This window comes from Bos javanicus, chromosome 3 (genome assembly GCF_032452875.1).
Source record: "Bos javanicus breed banteng chromosome 3, ARS-OSU_banteng_1.0, whole genome shotgun sequence".
Lineage (NCBI taxonomy): Eukaryota > Metazoa > Chordata > Mammalia > Artiodactyla > Bovidae > Bos > Bos javanicus.
This window is the reverse complement of record NC_083870.1, coordinates 92,208,535-92,228,276: the sequence shown is the minus strand read 5'-3', so window position 1 is coordinate 92,228,276 and position 19,742 is coordinate 92,208,535. Positions and strand designations below refer to the sequence as shown.

At 53.2% G+C, this 19,742-nt stretch overlaps 1 protein-coding gene across 3 annotated transcripts in view; it reads right to left on the bottom strand.

Annotated features, from left to right (window-relative positions):
* Positions 1–19,742, bottom strand: part of SSBP3 (single stranded DNA binding protein 3) — a 165,997-nt gene that overhangs the window by 13,954 nt on the left and 132,301 nt on the right. The window contains exons 6-9 of one of the 3 annotated variants that reach the window (XM_061411856.1): positions 13,140–13,220; positions 12,198–12,257; positions 8,054–8,120; positions 7,861–7,937 (exon numbers count right to left, since the gene is read on the bottom strand). In XM_061411856.1, coding sequence (XP_061267840.1) covers positions 7,861–7,937; positions 8,054–8,120; positions 12,198–12,257; positions 13,140–13,220 — 285 coding nt within the window. The remainder of the gene's footprint in view (positions 1–7,860; positions 7,938–8,053; positions 8,121–12,197; positions 12,258–13,139; positions 13,221–19,742) is intronic. The other 2 variants (XM_061411857.1, XM_061411858.1) reach the window with 2 other exon arrangements.

Below are 19,742 nucleotides of genomic sequence, written 5' to 3'. Positions count from 1 at the left end.
CACATCCTCCAATACCCAGCTCAAACAGTACCTCCTCTGTGAGGCCCTCCCTGCTCATCCCATGGGATTAACTGCTCCATCCTAGTCACTCCCATAGTGCCTTGTAACCTCGCCCCCCCGCCCCCCGCACAGCCTGCAGCACACTGGCTTATGATTGTGGTCATGTGTGCAGCTCTCCCACTGGACTGTGAGCCCCTTTAGAAGGTGGGAACCCTATCTTAATGATCGTCCTATCCCTCATCACTCCACACATCAGCTGGCGCAGACTGGGCACTGAATCATCAGTGAAGGAATGGAGAAGCGAAGGAATGGAAAGTACAATGAGGCTGACTGCAGCCCGAGCTCCGCCTTTATAGGAGAATCTGAAAGTATCTGGCTGGGTGTAATTTTGATGGCAAAGGAACAGCCAGCATTAGCTGTTTTTTTTTTTTTTTACTGAGCACGGAATATACAACCTCTGGTTTGGACCTTGTAACAACACCGTGAGGCTTGTATCATTCCCATTTTATAGAAGAGAAGACTGAGGGTCTGGTGAGAAAAAGATTTGCTCAAGGTCACAGTCAGCTAATGCCTCCACTGGGGTTTAATCCTGGATCTGGAGTCTCGGGGTCTGCTCTCTCTACATCAGACATCTGTGAGGGAGGGGGATACAACAGGGGGCTCGAGCCAGAGCTGACAAACAGAACCGCCTTCAGGCTGGTAGCGGGTTCTTCAGCCAGGAAGCATCTTGGGGCCACCTCCTTGGCCTGGCCAGAGAGGGGCTTGTGAGTGTCCAGACAGGGTGTGCACAATGACAGCAGCAGCACCAGGCTGTCTGGCACAGAGCAAGGCCCAGAGTGGATGGATGGGGGAGCAGGGGAGGGCTTCTCAGGCAGCCGGCACGTGTAGGGCCCCGCATCCCCTGCACCTGCTCAGAGCTGAGTCCCAGGGCCAGAAAACGTGTGCCTGCCCTGGAGCACACCATAGCAGGATCTGCAGATGGCAGGGCCAGCCCATCCCTACTGATGATGCCACGGGTGGTGAGCAGAGCCTCGGATCTGAGGGCAGAACATGGGAGCGCTTGTCCCGGCTCAGCCTGACTCTTGGCAAAGCACCCAAATAACAATAAGGCTTCCTCCAAGCCAGGCTGCGCTACAGGCTTTGTATCACCTACATTTAACCCACAACCATCTCATTACCATCCCCGCTTTAAAGATTATGACACTCAGGCGCAGAAGCAGAGTGACGGCCCCTTGTGCAGCGATCATCATGGCTTCAGTGTGCAATCCCTTGCTGTGCTGCCTCGTCCATAAAATGGGGACAAAGAGCCCAGCCTCACAGGGTCATGAGAAGATCAAGTGAAATGATGGCTCTAAAGAGCTCCATCAGCCCTCAGAGATGTGTGCTGATATGGGACACTGGCAGAGAAAACACCAGAGCCCTCAAAGCTGCCCTGAGCTTCAGGTCCTCCAGGGCCCTTTCTTAGCCCATGTAAAATCACTGAAGCCCCTGTCCACAACTCAGCCTGGCTCCCGCTGTTTCACAGCAGGAAGCTCATGGCCTCCCCAGGTAGCCACTCTTCCCGTGTCCAGCCCAGCCAATCCGAAAGGCCTCCCAGACAGAGACGTCCTCCAGGGTGTAGCTGTGTCCTGCTCCCACTCGTGCCCAGGAGAGTGGCTGCATGGAGCGGTGAGAGCAGAAGGCTGGCCTGGGGGCCGGCAGGAGCCCACGCCGCAGCAGCAGAGTGGGGTGAGGAGAGGATGAGTGGATACTCGGTCCTGAAAGCTGTCTGGACATGCAACCCCTAAGGGGAGGCTCCGGATGCTCTAGCTGCTGTGCTCAGCCGAGCCCTCAGCAACCAGCCCGACCACTGCCCAGGAGGGAGCAGGCCGCCAGCTCCTACTTCCTATAGAGGCCTAGACCCCGAGGACCACTCACATGTCCCACTTCACAGATGACAAGCTAGAGGCCCAGGGAAGCCAAAGACTCGCCACCCAAGGCCATACAGTAAGTCAGGGCTGAAAGGCAGGTTTTGGAGGAAAGTTTCCAAATCAGAGACTCCAGCCTTTTCACAGAGGATGGGCAAGCTTAGAAGCATAGCTTCAGACTCAGTAGAAATAATCTCTCTCCTCCCATTGCCCGCCTGCCCTCAGCACTGGGTTCAGAGGTGTGGTCGCCGCTGGACACTCCTCTTCCTCTGCCCTCAGCACCGCTCTGCAGGGATGGGGCAGCCAGAGATCTGGAGGAGTCTGGGGTGCAGCCATAGGGATGGCCACATCCATGGGTATGTGTCTGTCTGTCTGCCCGCCTATCTTCCCACCCGGCTTCTTGTTCCAACTAGGTCACCCCAGACCCTGGGCAGAGGGGTCGGACCCACTGTCAGGAACTCTATAAAAGGTCAGGCCCCGGTCTTTTGGCCTCAGTTCCGTGCTCTGGGCAGGGTGCACAGCCACGCTGGAAGCACCCACAGCTGGCAGGAGCTGCTGCTTCCTCCAACTCCTTGACACAGAGGCTCTTCTTGGTGCTGCCCGGTGCCTAAGAGAACAGTCTCTAGGACAGGCCTGTCAAGGTGGACTCCAGGCTGTCAGGCCATTTCCTGGGCTTTTGGACCTGCCCTCCACCCCCTCTAGTTACACAGAGCCTGGCCAGCCCCAATGGGAGGCCTCCAAGGGGCCACCCCAGAAAGGGCCTCAAGTGACTCCACTCTCTCCTCACCAGCTGAGGGTGCTCTAGCCTGGTTTACAATCCTCCTGTCTCTTTCTGGGGTCTCTGCTCAGAGGCACTGAGTTTGGACTGTCCTGGATCAGAGGGGAGATGCAGCTTCTCCTGGTGGAAGATGTCTGTCTCTAGACGGTGGGTTATCAGAGGTTATCTGAATGTTCTCAAATGCCAGGATGGCGATCTGATTTCAGGCTGCACTGACCCCACCTCACCAGGAATACCAGAAGCGTTGAAAGTGGCCCCATGGGGTCTGGGTGCCATACATTATTGCCACAGGAGCCTGCAGAGCTCTGGCAGTTTCAGCCTCATCCTAACAGGATTCACTTTTGAAAAATTCAGCCAGAAGTTCTCACCAGACACAGGCACAGGAGTAAATCTTTGAAGAGAAAATACAATTAAGTGGAAACACTGCCTCCTTTTCGGCACTGGCTGTTTCAGGAAACCAGAGTAAAATCTGCCCAAGACACTGAGGGCAAAGGGCAGGCTGATGCCTAGTTTACTGGTTCCTTTGTAACACTTAGGCTAAAATGCAACACAACCTCAAAAAGTACCATGTCACTCCATTTGGTTTTGTAGCCCCAAGCCCACATGTACCTATTCTTTGTTCAGAAAGTTCTAGAGCGGTTCCACTATTAGCAATCTTATTCCCCACTTGGAACAACAGGCTGAAGGTTTCCCACCTTTGTGTCTGGTCTCAGCAAGTATATGCAGTGGGGCTTACTAAAGACTGCCTAAAGGGGCTTGGTGGTCTTTCTTAGCCCAGGCATTGCAAGACAGGGCTCCCTCTCTGAACCCAGGTTCCAGGGAAGCAATGGGATCCGTGGGGTGCCTCGTGCTGTGGTCTGTGTCTCACAGCCCCATGAGGAGTCCCATGAGGTCCTCATCCGGCCGCCCATTTTGCAGATGAGAGACCAGAGGCCTCAAGAGTCTGAGAAGCAGCCGGGACCATGTTTTCCAACACTAAGCTCTGAGCTCATCCCTCTCCTGTCTACTCCTCTGGAGTGACCAGGGGAGCACCCTCAGGGGACAGAGAGAGACAGGACTTGGGGGATGGGTCCTGTCCTCTGCCCAACTGCATCCTGGGGGTCCAAAACTTCTAGGCTTTATGATACCCACTCCTTGGCTGACCCCAGAGCCTGCAATCCATTTTATACCCCAATCTTGCCCAGGTCCAGGCTCACTCAAGGCCAGGCCTTTCTGCCCCCAGTGAGGGGTCAGTGATGACATCTGGGTTGCTCTGAGGGAGGTTTGGTTCTGGAATGTAATACCGCACCCTACCCAGTGGGGCACAAGAGATATGGGAAAAGTGAAAGTGAAAGTCGCTCAGTTGTGTCCGACTCTTTGCGACCCCATGGACTATACAGTCCATGGAATTCTCCAGGCCAGAATACTGGAATGGGTAGCATTCTCCTTCTCCAGGGGATCTTCCCAACCCAAGGATTAAACCCAGGTCTCCCACATTGTAGGCGGATCCTTTACCAGCTAAGCCATAAGGGAAGCACAAGAATACTATAGTGGGTAGCCTATCCTTTCTCCAGGGGATCTTCCCAACCCAGGAATTGAACCAGGGTCTCCTGAATTGCAGGCGGATTCTTTACCAACGGAGCTATCAAGGAAGCCTGATATGGGAAAAGAAGGAAACAAAAACACTAACTAGAAAAGATATACGTGGACTTCCCTTGTGGTCCAACAGTTAAGAATCCACCTGTCAATGCAGGGGACGTGGGTTTGATCCCTGGTCTGGGAAGACCCCACATGCTGCAGAGCAACTAAGCCTGTGCACCTGAGCTCCAGAGCCAGTGAGGCACAAGTACCGAGCCCGTGTGCTGCAACTACGGAAGCCTGCACACCCGAGAACCTGTGCTCCACAAGAGAATTCACCGCAATGAGATGTCCAAGCACTACGGCCAGAGAGGAGCCCCTACTCGCCACAATGAAGACCCGGCTCAGTCAGAAATAAAAATAAATTAAAAAAAGAAAGATATATGCACCCCTATGTTCACTGCAGCATTTTTTAAAAAACAATAACCAAGATATGGAAGCAACATAAGTATCCAACAACGAATGAATGGATAAAGATGTGGTATACACACACACACACACACATACACACACACAGAAATATCCCTCAGGCACAAAAAAGGATGAAACCTTGCCGTCTGTGACAACATGGATGGACACCGATTGCAATATGCTAAATGAAGTAAGTCTGATAAAGAAAAATACTCATGGTTTCACTCATATGTAGACTCTCAAAACCAAAGCACATGAATAAAAATAACAAAACAGAAAACAGTTATAGATACAGAGAACAAACAGGTGGTTGCCAGAGGGGAGGAGAGTGTGGGTGAAGGAGATTAAGAGGTAGGACATCCAGTTGCAAAATAAACTGAGTCATGGGAATGCCATGTCCAGGGTGAGGAACGCAGCCCATAGCCGAGGAGTATCTTTGCATGGTGACACAGCACAGGATCTACACCTACTGTGGTGATCAGTTTTGAAATGTCCAGAAATACTGAATCTCTAAGTTGTGTAAAGGGACTAACATAGTGTTGTAGGTCAATTACACTTCATGAACTCACAGAAAGAGAGATCAGACTTGTGGTTACCGGCGGCAGCAGGCTGCGACGGGGGAGAACTGGATGAAGAAAGTCAACAGGCACAAACTCCCAAGATAAATAAATGAGTACTAGGCATGTAATGTACAACATCAAAAATGTGACTAACACTGCTGTATGTCATACACGAGTGTTGTTAAGAGAGTAAATTCTGAAAGTTCTCATCACAAGAAAAAAAAAATTTTCAATCTCCTTAACTCTGTATCTATTTGAGATGATGGATGCTCACTGAACTTATCGTGGTAATCACTTTGTGATGTACGTCAAGTCACTATGCTGTACACCTTGAACTTATGCAGTGCTGTATGTCAATTATATCTCCATAAAACCAGGGGGGGAAAACAGGAGAGATGTTTTCAGAGACCCTGAGGTTGGTGGGGTGAGGATGGCCAGCTGGCCTCACCCCTGAGCTTGCTTCTCCCACCCCTCTGGGCACCAGTCTCTGAGCCCACGAGTTCCATCCCTGTATCCTGCCCGGTGAGGCCAGGAGGGCCCCTTTCAGCAAGACCTCAGGCTGCAGGAGCCCCACCTCTTTAAACATGCCACAAGAGTGTGCCAGACTCCTGGTCAGGGACAGGGACACACACAGACTCCTGCTGAGTCAGGAGGAAGTCCTAGACTTCCGGAACACTCTGGTCTTGGGCCGTCTGATAACATCCATTCCCAGCTTCTGGAACCTCAATATTACTACAGGCTTAACAAGTGTTAATGGCCTTTACCAGAAAAAATAAAAAAGAAACACAAAGCAATCACCCAGCCCAAGCAGACTGAGTCCTCAACACTGGTTTTAAGCCCCCTAGTTGGAAAACCCAAGCTACTTCCTAAGAGGCTACACTGTGCCAAGCCTCAAACCAAGAACTCGTGCTTCCTCCTATTAGAAACCCTACAAGGCAGTCCTGGTCTCCCACTTTACAGATGCAGCTGCTGAGTCTCCAAGAATCAGCGGGGCAAGGGGTGGAGTACACTGTCCTCTTGCATCCCCAAGACCTCCCCCAGGACATCCTGGAAGTCCAAGGCCACTGCTGATTTGCACACCAAGAGGATCTAGTGTGCGCGGCTGAGGAATCTGAAAGTTTCTGACTCAGGACAAGAATGCTGGGCTTCAGACCCTGCTGCCGTCCCACGGGTTCCTGTGGAGGTCAGCTCCAGCTGGCCTCCTGGCAGGAAGGGGCCACTCTGGTGGCTTAAAAGGAGCTGGTGAAAACACAAGCTTTGGGGGATTTGAGGAAAGAAAAGAAAACAAGAAAACCGGAGCTGCAACTGGTGTGGGCTTGCTTCCTTTCAGGATTATGGGGCCATCGAAAGACAAGGACCTCCCTAAAAATCTTTCAACACCACAGATGTTACAGCCATCACCGGGAAGAAAGCAGTGGCTGGGTGTGCTGTAAATACAATTCAGGGCAGAGTGGAGGACTGTGGGGTGTGGCAGAAGCCTCTTCCTACAAAAGAGACGCTGGCACGCATGAGCGGGGTGCAACCCCACTGCCAGGGAACCAGAAACCTGTACAGGGGCCCAGAGAATCCAAACACCCAGAGCAGAAGGGAGACAGACAAGCAGGCCTCTGGGCAGGGCAGAAGAGAAGGGAAGGAAAACCCCAGCACAGGCTCTCCTGCTCTCACTCTGAAATACCCGTCTCCTTACTCAGACTCTGGCTTTCGAGGGGCAGACTCCAGAGAATTCCCAAGGAGGGCAGAACACAGCAAATTCTCTGCCACAGCTTCTACAGGACCCAGAGCCACACTTAAATACTCAGAGTGGGAGCCAATGGTGAGAAGGTTCTAGAACAGGAACGGCCTGTCAGACCCCTGCCCGATGGTTCTATGGGACCCAGGGACCTGAGGGTGTGGAGCTGGGTCACAAGGAGTGATCACTGAGGTGTTGTGAAGGGACAGACAGGGCACTAGATAACTTCTTCCAGAGGTTTCTAAACTGTCCTTCTTGGCAACAGAACCCCTCTGGGCAAAAGCAAGCTCAGGCAGGAGCCTGGGATATGAACATGGCAAGAGCTCTGGGTAGAAGTGCACTCTGGGGCCCTGGCCGGCCCAGCCTCCTCTCAGCTGAGAGGTATACCACTGAGAACCATGGCCACAGACTCACACCTCCCACACTGGACAGGTGGGGACAATGGGGCCTGCTGGGCCCACCAACGTCACAGTGATTCATCCAATATCAGACAAATGGTGAGCTGCAGACAGAATAATATAATATCCTGCCTTAGGTGACCACTGAGCCAGCTCAGGGCCACTCGCCCAGGGTGGGAGGAAGCTCTGGGGACCCACAATGCTGTCTGGTCACACAGACCCCTGCCTTCCAAATTCCTCAAGTCCTTCCCATGGAAGGCCCAGGTGCCTCTCCTCCTAGCTCCATGGGACAGGGGTACCCCTCAACTCTGCTGGGGGGCTGCCCATCTACGGGCATGCCCTCTCCCCTCATCCTTATGAGCTATGAGACGTGGAAAGACAGACAGACTAGGAAAGAGGAGAGAAGGCGGGTGCATACAGATGGCTAGGGAGATGGACAGACAAACTGGCGGTTGGTTACCTGTGGGCCGGGCCCCATGGGCCCCATTCCTCGAGGAGGGTTCATTCTCTGCATTGATCCTCCCATGTTGGGGTGACCTGTGTGACAGAGGTGGAGTGACCCTGAGAGGCAGGAAGGAGAGGCAGACCGTGGGGGAGGAGGGGCCTCTCCCAACGGCCCCCATCCGCCCAGCAGCCCACCTTGCCCCCTCTACCTTGTTGTCGCGTGGGATCCATGGAATTGGGCAGCAGTGGCTGTGTCCCAGGAACTCCTCCCGGAGGCTGAAAGAGATGTAAGATACAGCTGAGCGCTGTTCCCTGCAGTGGGGGCACAGGGGGTTGCACCTGCCTGCCCCATCTCCCCACCTGACCATTAGGGCCACTCAGGGTCTCCCTGAGACCACTCCTGCTGCCCGAGGGCTGGAGGGTCCCCCAGGGGGCAGGCAGCTCCAGCTGGAGCTATGGAAACCTGCAGCATGCGCAGTTGAGCATGGGGGCTCCATCTGTGAGTCTCCGCGGGTTGCATATCTGCCGGAGCTGAGTGACACTCCGGCATTACCGCCCACCACACACCCCTCAGAGGCAGCACCGTCCCTCCCTTCTACCACCCAAACTCTAGTCTCTGCAATTTAGGTCAAACACTAAATTGGGAATAGGGGATGAACAAGGTGGCCTTTGAGATTTCGATGGGGGAGCTGAGGTCCAGAGGTCTGACAGCCCTGCAGGCAGGGCCAGGAAGAACACCCAGGACTCCCAACTCCTTCCAGCACGTGAAAGGCCACCTTCCAACCCCAGGGGTGGAGGAGGCCTCTGGGAGAGGGTGAGCAGGGTGTTGGGTGAGAACCCATCCCCCGTAAAGCCTGGTGCACGTGGGGGATGCCGGTGTGATCTCTAGAGATGAGGAGGGCCGGGGGGTTCCTGAGTTAACACTTAGCACACTCGCTATGAAAACGCCGTCAAAGATCTTTATTTGAGACTGAAGTTCTTTTACTGCAATGTGAAATAAGAACAGCAGAAGTGGGGAGGAACCCCACGCCTTAGGACTGGTTACAGGCCTCGGGGTGGGGAGGAAAGCCTTTGTGAAAGCTGGGCACGTGTGTCAGGGGCCCTGGACTACCCAGGGTCCCCCAGCCCCAACTGCGTTGCGAGATTGGTGGGGACTGTTGGCCCAACAGGGAATTCCCAACCAGTTTGGGAAGGAGGTGGTGGGAAACCAAGGGGCAAAGTCTCACAGTTTACCTTTAGAATAAATAGGGTGTGTGCGCGCGCGTCTGGGGAGAGGGAGGCGTGTGGGAGGCCACGCCAGCCTGGGGGTACTCGCTATTCGGAAGTGGCACTCCATACCTGCCATCCCATCTGCCCAGGGCTTGGATGGTCTCTCTCTGGCACTGGGTATTAGCTGTTCTGACCTCTTGCTTTCTCCCAGCTCTGCTTCCTCCACCGAGTTCCCAAGCTCTGAATCACTGGGCTGGCTAGTGTCTGCCCACTTGGGGGTTTGGGATATTTCTGAAGCCTGGTTACAGGACTCTGAGAGGATGCAGGAAGGCCTGCCATTGAAGCTGTCTGGTTTGGGGGCTCCTGGGGTGCCGAGGTGCCGGGAGGTCTTGAGAAGCCCCCATCTAACTCTGGTGGAGTGGCCATGGGGATCAGAAACCTGCTTCCTGTCCAGGTAGCCCAGTGCTGACTATCAGTTCAGGCTGGAAGCTCTTCCTTGGGCTCCCCTAACCCTGCTGTGTGTCAGGACTCAGGAGCAGGGCAGGGCTGCCCAGAGGCCCAGGCGGGACCCGCAGTCACTTTTCTCACTGGACTGACCCTGAGATGAGGACTGGGCCTCCTCTACCAGGGCAGTAAGGTGTGTAGTAACCAAGGCAAAAGGGTCTTCACTGCAACAGCCAAAGCCCCAAGGTGTGAGAGAGAAGAATAACGGCTCATTGTACACGGGACTTCAAATGCCTGCCGTGCACACACCCTCAGGCCTGCTGGGCAGAGAGATGCCCTGGGGCTGTTCCGTGGGCTCCTGGAAATAGGCCCGTGCCTCGCCTCCAGCACGGTGGGGTGGGTGCAGCAAGTGTCTGCCCAGGGGCCGGACGAAGTCCAGCAGCATCTGCTAGTCACTCGGCTGCGTGCCCAAGTTAGCGGCTGGGTGGGGCAGGGGCTCCACTGGGATGTGAAGTGAGGGCTGCCCGACAACCCCCGATTCTATCCCTCTTCTCCTAAACCCTGCTGAAACCCACTGTTCGCCATCCACTCAGCTATCCTTGCTTGAAACACAACAATGCTCTCTGTACAAGGCACCAAACCCCTAGCCAGGGAGGCACGTGGAGGATGGCCTTGCAAGACTTTTAAGTAGAAAGAAAGTGTTAGTCACTCAGTGGTCTTTGCAACCCCGTGAACTGTGGCCTGCCAGGCTCCTCTCTGTCCATGGAATTTCCCAGGCAAGGATACTGGAGTGGGTTGAGTTGCCATTTCCTTCTCCAGGGGATCTTCCTGACCCAGGGATCAAACCCAGACCAAAGTCAATGATCCTTAGCTCCTGGTCTCTCTAAGGGCCCTTCTATCACCCTAACCCAGGACGTCATGCAAGCCTGAGCTGCTTCTTCCTCCTCCTGCCCTGAGGAAGGCTGAGCTAACTCAGGTGGCACAGAGGCTCCTGTGGAACCAGGAGCCCCATGCCCAGGGGCAATTCCTGGGAAAGGGACACATCCCTGCCTGGAGAACAAAAATTCCTGAGTCCACAGGAAACTGGAAATCTGGATAGATTTCCAATGGAGGGTGCTGGGGAGGTTAGCCTGATTGATCTGTAATGCGAGGTACAGATGATGGATTTATTCTCCATTTGCTCTCTCGGGCACTTGCTCATGCTTAATTGATAAATAGAAACAAACATGTTTCCTCTTGCGTCCCTTAATTGCTGGAGGAAGGACCACAATTATGATAAGGAAGCATCTGTTCTCTCCTGCGGGCAGGAGGGCGCAGTTTGGGCTAAGGAGAGCCTTGGATGGGCAGAAGGAAGAGCTGCTGCTGGGGCCCTGGCATGTGAGACCAGAGAAGGTCCACTTAATGACCCATTAAAAACAAAGACGGGGCAACACATTTACAACTATGAAAACTAACTGAACCAGGGCAGCTGGAGACCAACACGGGCCCAGCTCACTGGGACACATAAGAAGTCACTGCTCCACTGTGACCCTCTGTTTCCTCATCTGTGATATATCACGGGCTCCCTCTTTGACAAAAAGCTGGGCCTCTAATTCTTGTCTAAGTTTTTCTCCTTCATGTCAGAGAAAATAGGAAAGAAAAGATTTTTGGAGGAAAAAAAAAATAAGTGGAAACTGGCAGGCTATTTAACTTTAAAACTGGAGTCCCCTGGTTATAAGCATCTCTCCAAAGTCCTTGTATATCTCACTAATGGGGCTTTCTTGAGACCGAAAAGAGTCCATTCAGGTAACGTCAATCTAGCTGGAGACTGACCTCCCAGCTCCAAAGGCAACAAGGGCTGGAGGTCCTGGCACTGCTGTCAGACTTCCTGATGGGCTTCTGCCAGGTCACTCTAAGAATTATGTATACAGAAATACTGGGGCACGTAATCAAATTTCCCTGATGTTTCTTTAAAGTGTCTTCGAAGCCTGTCCACCCTCAAAAGAAGATACCCATCTTCACTTCAGCAGCTGTCCTCCTGCCCTTGGATGGGCTGAACCACGGAAGGCAGCTGGGGACCAATTTCTCCAGACCACTTAGAACTGCCAACCCTATGGGGCAGCATAAGGCATATAACCCCAGGCTGAAAAGCCCTCCCCACAAGTAGACCACTGGTCTAAGCACACGAACAAATCCTTTCTTGTTTTGAGTTGGGAAGCAACTGGGAAGCAGGCAGACATTGCTTAAAAACTCACAAATGTCCTGCTCGCTGCACCCAGGCTCCTGATCGAAGCATTCCTATGGGCCATTTCTCCCCTTAATAGCAGGATTATATTCACCAGCCTTGGTAATTCTCAAAAGCTTCCAGGGTAAAAAAATGCACGTTGTCAATTAACTTCATTAAGGAGGAAGACCCTTTTCCAAGAAAGGGTTGGCAGGGAGGAGCTGAGGCATTACCACCTTCTTTAGAAGAGCAGAAACCCTGCACTCACACCCTGCTGCCCACAGCCCACCGGGAGAGGCTGGTATGATGCTGGGAGGGGCTGCATGGAGCACTGAATGGAAAACACAGTCCTCTCCGGGGACCTGCTTATAAGCTGCCTCCCACGTTAGTTAAAACTGTCCCTCCACCCCCCAGCCCTTCTTGCAGATTCCGAGTCCAAGTCCAGCTGGGGTCAAGGGTGGCCCAGTGAGGGGAGAGAACACGAGAAGGTACAGTACCTGGTTTCCCATTCTGATCGGGGGCCGGGGGCCGCCTGCGTATCGTGGTGACATAAAAGGCTGCAATTACAGGGCGTTAGTTCAGTGACAGCCTGCAGTACTGAACGGTGACAGACACAAACGCGCGCCACTCCACAAGTCCAGTTTTGTTACAACTAGTGATCTTTTAAACTGTCTTCCTCCCGGTGGCCTTGTCCCTCCGGGCAAAACTTCCTTTGGGCGGAGGGAGTGACGGAGGCACACCGTGCATCTGCTGAGAGCTCTACTCTGGGTGCCAGGGCAGCAGCTGGGGCTTGGCACAGGGCACGGAGGAACAGTTACATCAGTGCAGGGTGAAGGGGAGACCTCTGCTGTAGGTAAGGGCAGGTGGAAGAACCCCAAAGGGACTTGTACAGGAAATTTCCCAGTGTGTAGACAAAGCTGGACGTGCACTCACACACACTCACACAACATCAACAAAGGGGGTAAGGAAGGGGAGCAGGGAGAAGGGGGAGGAGATACACAAGGCCAACAGGGAGCGGACAGCGGGCGCCCTAACTCGATGCAGGGGAATGGGCAGAAAAGCTTTCTCAGCAGCGAAGAGTGCACACGGAGAAGGCGAGGGATGCAGCTTCGGTTACAAACAATGGTTAACCAAACTCAAAAACCAAACCAAAAGTGAGAGAGGACAAAACAAAAACGCAGAGGCCGCTGACAAGGTCACAGAAACAGTTCTCCTTTTCTTTTGGTTTCATATCCAAGAAGGGTGTGATGTCCAAGGAACGAAGACTATCTTTAGGGGGGGAAAAGATGTATTTTGGGAGGAGGAGGCATCTCCTTGGTCAGGAAATCCTCAACGGCTATGGCGAGAGCACGTTTGATTTTTGTTTTTCCTCTGCTGGCTCTGTCCTCCTGGTGCCCCGCGCCCCCCGGCCGGCGGGCGGGCGAGCCACAGTGCGTTACCTGACTGTGGGGTCCCATCATGCTGCTGGGATTGTGAGGTGGAGGCTGTGCGTGCGGCGAGGGCTGTGACCCCGGAGGACCCTGTGAGGCCAGACAGTAGAGGCAGGTTATAGATCACAGCACATGGAGAAGCGCAGGAGAAGCTTAAAAGAACAAAAATTAAACCAAAAACGAAGGGCGGGCGGCGTGCGGGCGGCGGGCTCTGGTTGGCGGGGAGGTGCGAGCTGCTGCTTGGGTCGCCGGCTCAATGGTGTAAAAGGGCGGGCGGGAGGGAGAGAAGCTGATAAACGCACTCATGGGGGATTTCCAGGCAGGACAAATGAAATCAAGCTCCTCTGTGGAAGCACGCAGGAGTAGGCCGGCATGGTCTGCCGTTAGAGCGGAGTTTGCCATGTTAAATACGTTGGTTGAGACAGGCTCAGGGCGTGCAGTATGTGTGCGTGCTTAGTCGCTCAGTCATGTCTGACTCTTTGCAATCCCACAGACTGTAGCCCACCAGGCTCCTCTGTCCACGGGGATTCTCCAAGCAAGAATACTGGAGTGGGTTGCCATGTCCTCCTCCAGAGGATCTTCCCAACCCAGGGATCGAACCTGCATCTCCTGCACTGCAGGTGGATTCTTTACCGCTGAGCCACCGGGGAAGCCCCAGGGCTTGCAGAAACTGACCTACCCTGCAGGGTGCCCACGTGTCACTTCCTGGGCTAGGGCCAGGCAAGGATGAGGCAACCAGTCTACTGAGGGGAGGGGGCTCTGACAGATAGATGGGAATAGACAGAGTGAGGTGGTGCCAGAGACTGAATACATGGGGGACAAGAGAAGAGAGCGTCACTGAGTGAGCGCTCAGAGCACTTCATTAACACACCTTCACTTGGAACTGGCGCGGGGAAGCTGGTTTCTCATTCCTATTTCTATCAGTGATGACAATGAGTATCAAGGGATAGGGAGACTTGGCCACAGCCACACAACCAAAGATGGCAAGGACAGGAGGAGAAGCCTGATGGGTGCAAGGCTCACCCTGGCCTCTGCAGCCCAGGCCTGAGAGGGTGTGTGGGGGAGCAGGGTCGGGGCTAGGTGACAGGAGGACATGCTGGGGCTAACCACTCCAGCTGGTGGGAAGCCACCCTCGTCCCCGGCTGACCCCTGAAGCTCTGGGCTATATGCTGGCCTTGACTCCCCACAGGAGAGATGGGCAGAAGAATTCACACTTAAACCACAGAGCTGACCAAAGCATGGGGTGCAGCCCATTAGTGGGTGGTGAAATCAATTTAGTGGGTTGCAACCATTGTTTTTAAAAACCTGGAACAGAATAAAAAATAGGGTAGAAAATATCAGACAGCTTTGTGTGTTTTAAGGAAATACTCTTCATTAATCTCTATTTATAAATATGTGCATGTGTGTGTGTGTATGTACTGCGTCACTGTGTCAAATGTATTTTCTACTGTGGGTCGCAGTCAAAAAACGTGAAAATCTGGTCAGGGAAGCACCTTGCTGCCAACTCGGATATTCAGAGCAAGATGCTGGTGCTAGTAAGGATAATGTGAAAGTCACTTCGGTCGTGTCTCTTTGTGACCCCACGGACTGTAGCCCGCCAGGCTCCTCTGTCCATGGCAAGGATACTGGAGTGCGTGGCATTCCCTTCTCCAGGGGATCCTTCCAACCCAGGGGTCGAACCCAGGTCTCCTGCACTGCAGGCAGATTCTTTACTGTCTGAGCCACCAGGAAAGCCTGCTGGTGAGAAACACAACCCAATTCACTCTGTTGGGGCTATATCACTACCCTCGGAAGTTGAGAAAAATTCAAAATATGCAGAGAGGATGAGTGTGGTTTCATTTAAAAAGAGAAGGAAAATGACTCTTGGGGCATGGTTTTCTCCTCAGTCTCCTCCCTGGAAGCCAGGCTGCTCAGCCTGTTGCTGGCTCAGCAAGCACAGCCCAGAGAGTGGAGCCTGTCGGGGGTGGGTAGGCGGGGTGGGCGTGGGGTGGGCGAGGACCAGTGGGCATGGAGACAGAGAGAGGTGTGCAGAGAGGGGCGAGGGGGCTGTGCCCGGGACAGGCCTGGAGCTTCTTGCCTGAGTGTGGGGCTGCTCACTTCCGGAAAGCTCCATGGAGCAGATGTTCCCTACCTGCCACACTACTAATTTCAACAAGTGTGTGTCTTTCTAGCGGCTGCCAGCAACGGCATGGTTTGTTACCATGAGCAATTTTCTTAATTAACAGACATTAATTAGCCATTTAGCAATTTTGCAAGCATTTGTTTAGCGGCTTTCCTAAACATGAATACCACTGTGATAATGGCACTGATTAGAGGGTCCCCTAATTAACAGTACAGGGAAGGAAAATTGAAATCACATAAATTAAAAAGGGAGGGGAAGTTAATGAAGGCGGGACATATTTGCACCTGCAAGTCTTTTGTACCATGAAACTTGGGTGCAATGTAAACAAAATAAGATAATTTGGAGCCAACCCCCCCAAAAAAAGGAAAATGAAAAGCAGGGAGGAGGAGGGTTCAAGGGTGAGGTCCGGTCGCCAAGAGGGAGCAAAAGGCCTTCTGTCAGTCCTCAGCTCTTGGCAGGAGGAGCGCCTCCTCCCTCCCGAGCCTCCGCCGCCCTCTCCAGTAACATCCCAATTCTCAGGGCCAGCAGTGTGGCTCGGGCAGGGCTCTCACACCTGTGCACCCTGGCAGCCAGGGGAGGTAAAGAAAGCCTGGTTTTCTGAGTGATTAGAGAAAAAGTAAGTAAAGCTCCCCAGATACCCCCAGGGGGCCTTGGTCAATGGCAGTCCTTGGTAAGAGCCAACACTCAAACCCGAGTCTTTTCTAAGCCACCTCTCAGCCCTGAATTCCAGCTGCCTGGGCCCTGGAAGGTCCAGAGGGCCAAGCTGCCCCCAGCACCTCCCCCCTAGAAGCTTCCTCTGGGACTCTGCTGCCTGGACCCCGGTGAGTGGACATGGAACAACTTGGCCTCAATGCAGCTGCCTCAAGACAAGTGACAAGCAGTAAGGGAGTGTGGCTGGTCAGTGAGGCCCCAGCAACTTCCCTGATCTGCGGGCAGCCATGAGAAGCCAGCTGATAAGCCCAGAGAGGAGGCAGCAGCTCTGAAGTCTCTCCTCTGACTTGGAGCCAGGGTTTGGAATACTGAGGACATGGGAACTCTAGCCCACGCCAGCTGGTCATCTGAAAAGAAAAGCCCACCACAATCTGGACACAGGCAAAAATACAGCTCAGCATTCATCTTCCTAGATCCAATCAGGCTGCCCAGGCTCTGCTTCTGTACCTCCCAGCATGGTCCCCAGCACCACCTGGAGCATTATAGGCCAGGAAGCTTCTCTTTCACAGAGCCAGATGCCCACCTTCCCCAATGGGTAACCAACACCCTCCCAAATCTTCATGCTCTGCATCTCTGCTACCTCCACTCAGCCTGAAAGCTCCCCCATTTCTACATGCGTGTCCAGGTTCTGTCCCAGAGACTCGATACAACAGCACTGTACACTTGGCTTGTTCTCAGGAGCACAGAATGGAACTCCACGTTGGGGAAATGTCTGCTCATGTAGATGACAACAAACGTGTTGTGTTGCCCATCTTCATGAGACTGTATGGCATCTGCTGCCCTGAGCTTTATTAAATCACAAAAGAGTATTCTTTCCTTTCTTGTCTACATTCTCAACCAAAGACTGACAGGTCAGTTTAGAGAAGACAGACCTTTGGTCTTTTCACCTTGCTACCCACTCAAGCAAAAGGCTATGTAGGAAGCAGACCAAAAAAGAAAAAGACCCTGCTTTAAGATTCTGACCTTTGTTGGGATATTGGCTTTCCTCTTCCCCAAACCCTGCACAGCTCTGACAGGCAGGTAGAGAGGGTGGAGGTAGAAGGTGAGAGAGGGCAAGAGCCTTAAAGCTGACAACAGTGAGTGTTGTTCCCACACACGTCCACTGCCTCCCCAGTGGGGCCTTCCTGGTTTCCACTAGAAAGCTTTAGAAGAACCCAAAATAGGTAAGGATGAGCCTCTGCATCTACGTCTGGACCTTGGAGGCTTTCCATCCAGGTGCTGCCTAGTCAACTGGGAGAGGAGGTGGATAGGGGCAGACATCTGAGGTGCAAAGAATATCAGGCTGGACCAGGCTGGGGGTCGTCCCACCAGAAACTTGGGGAGAACCTCACCTGCCCAGCAGTAACCTGCTTGTTGGTGGCTCTGACAGATCAATTCTTCCAATGATCTTCATTTATGGGGGAGAAGAGAGGCGCAGGACAGAGGTGTGACTTGCTGAAGGCCACAGAGATGAATGAAGCTGGTGGCTGAGCCATCACTCCAGTCAAGAGATCTCTTCATATCATCCCCCCATCCATTGCAAAGAAACAGGGTTTGAAGAGAACTGGGTTCATTCAAACCCTGACTCTCTGCCACTGACTGCACTTCCCTCCATGATGAAATGGGAGTAACTATAGTAAGAACAATGAACCCACACCTGCCACACAGTACTAGCGGCGTCACCTGGATCAGTTCATGTCACTCAACTTCTTGAAGGAAGGGAGAACAGGCTCAGCAAGCCAAAGCCCCTTGCCTAGGATTACAAACTATTAAGTGGTGGGTCCAGGCGGATTCTAGAGTCCAAGGAGCCTAGCTGGCCCACCATCCTATTCCTACAAGCCCTCGAGCAGTCAGAGGCTGAAGGACTCACCCACATACATAGCCTGGGTGCTGACCTCCCACATGTCTGGGGTAAGGAACGGTCACAGAGGTGCACTGGCCTTGTCTCGTCTTGGCCCGGGAAGCTCCCAGGCTAGCTAGGGAGAAGGACGAGGACACAGTGACAAAGAGGCTGCAGTGTCGGGCTAAAACTACCAGGGGCTCCAAGGAAGGGGACAGGCAAACTGAGGCCCAGGGTGGCCACAGATGGAGGCCAACGGGAGCAGGGGTGAGAACAAGGTCCCCTGGGACAGTATGGAACTCTCAAACTGTTCCATACTGCCTCCACGGGGTGACAACAAGGAGACTTGACACTGAATCTGGGAAAAGGAAGGAGACATGCCCACGTCCTGTCTGGACCTCAATCTGCCCCAGAACCGGTTAATGGACTTGCCGTTCCTCTCAGATGTTCCTGAGATCTCCGACCAATGACACGTAAGCCCCGCACATCCTTACGCCTTTTCCTGCCACTTCAGCGTTGAGTGGTCTAACATCCAGTAACATCCAGGGCCTCAGGAGGCTCTGCTATGGGTGTGACAGAGGCAAATGCCAGGCCATTCCACTCCAACTCTGGATGCAGACGGTTTAGTGAAAGAGCCTTTGCCGTCATTGATGTGGTGGGGAGCAGAGCACAACGGATCAGAGGTCTCGGTAGAAAAGCACCTCAGGGGGCTTCCCCGGTGGTCCAGTGGTTAGGACTCTGCTCTTTCACTGTAGGAGGCACAGGTTCAATCCCTGATTGAGGAAGTACTGCATGCCTCGAGGTATGGCCAAATAAATAACTTTATAAAAAAGAAAAGAAAAGCACCTCAGAACTGTCAGCAGGGCCCAGCTATTGCCATGTTTTGATCAAGTCCCTGCATCTCCCCCAAAGCCATTCTTGAGAAATGTGCTTGTGCATGATGTGGGTGGGGAACACTTCCTGGCATCCAGCCCAACTCCTCAGGACACACTGTGGGTCCAGTTTCCTTACACGGAACACGGGACATTCTACAGATACGTCAGAGAGGTGGTTCAGCTGACAGTGACGGGCCTAGATCCCCAAGCTTCCACAGTCCCTACGCCTCACGCTCCAAAGCCACTCACAGCCCATCTGCATGGAAGGCAAGAACTAGACGTATACTCCGCAGGAGCACCCTCCTGAGCCTGCTGAAAGGCCACACATCCTCCTTTGTGAAGCTTGACCTACTCTACCCCAGCCAAGCACACTCCAAATATGGCACATCCTCTATGGACGTCTCGCCTTATCTCTGGATGTCACATGAGCTCCTCCAGGGCAGTGACACAGTCCCCACGTGGACGTCCAGGGCAGGGCCCGAGCAGAATGCTGAGCCTCAGCCAGCAGGCGGACCCCACAGCCACAGTCAGCCAGCCCTGGGGGGAACACATCTAATACTTGGTGTTCAAGGAACCAGGAGGAAACATTGGTAACAACAGGGTAACCAAGTTGGTCCTCTCAGCTAAAGACTCTTGGGAGTAAGGGAGGATGACGTCTTAAAATTAAAAACCAGATAGGGACTTCTCTGGTGGTACAGTGGTTAAGAACTCGCCTGCCAATGCAGAGGATTTGAGTTTGATCCCGGATCCAGGAACTAAGATCCCAAATGCCACGGGCCAACTAAGGCCGCAGGTCACAACTACCGAAGCCCGCGCACCTAGAACCCAGGCTCCACAACGAGAGAAGCCACTGCAATAAAACCAAGCATCACAGCTAGAGGAGCCCCTGCTCATCCTAACTAGACGAAGCTTCGCACAGGAACAAAGCCCCAGCAGTCAAAAATACAACTTAAAAAAATCGCTTTAAAAAAAATCATCTGTATTAGTTTTTAAGGAGAGAGGTAATGAAAGCTATGTGCTAAGTTTAGTATTTCCAAAACTCACGGCTCCTTCACCAAATGCCACCCCACACTCCCCGAAGCTGC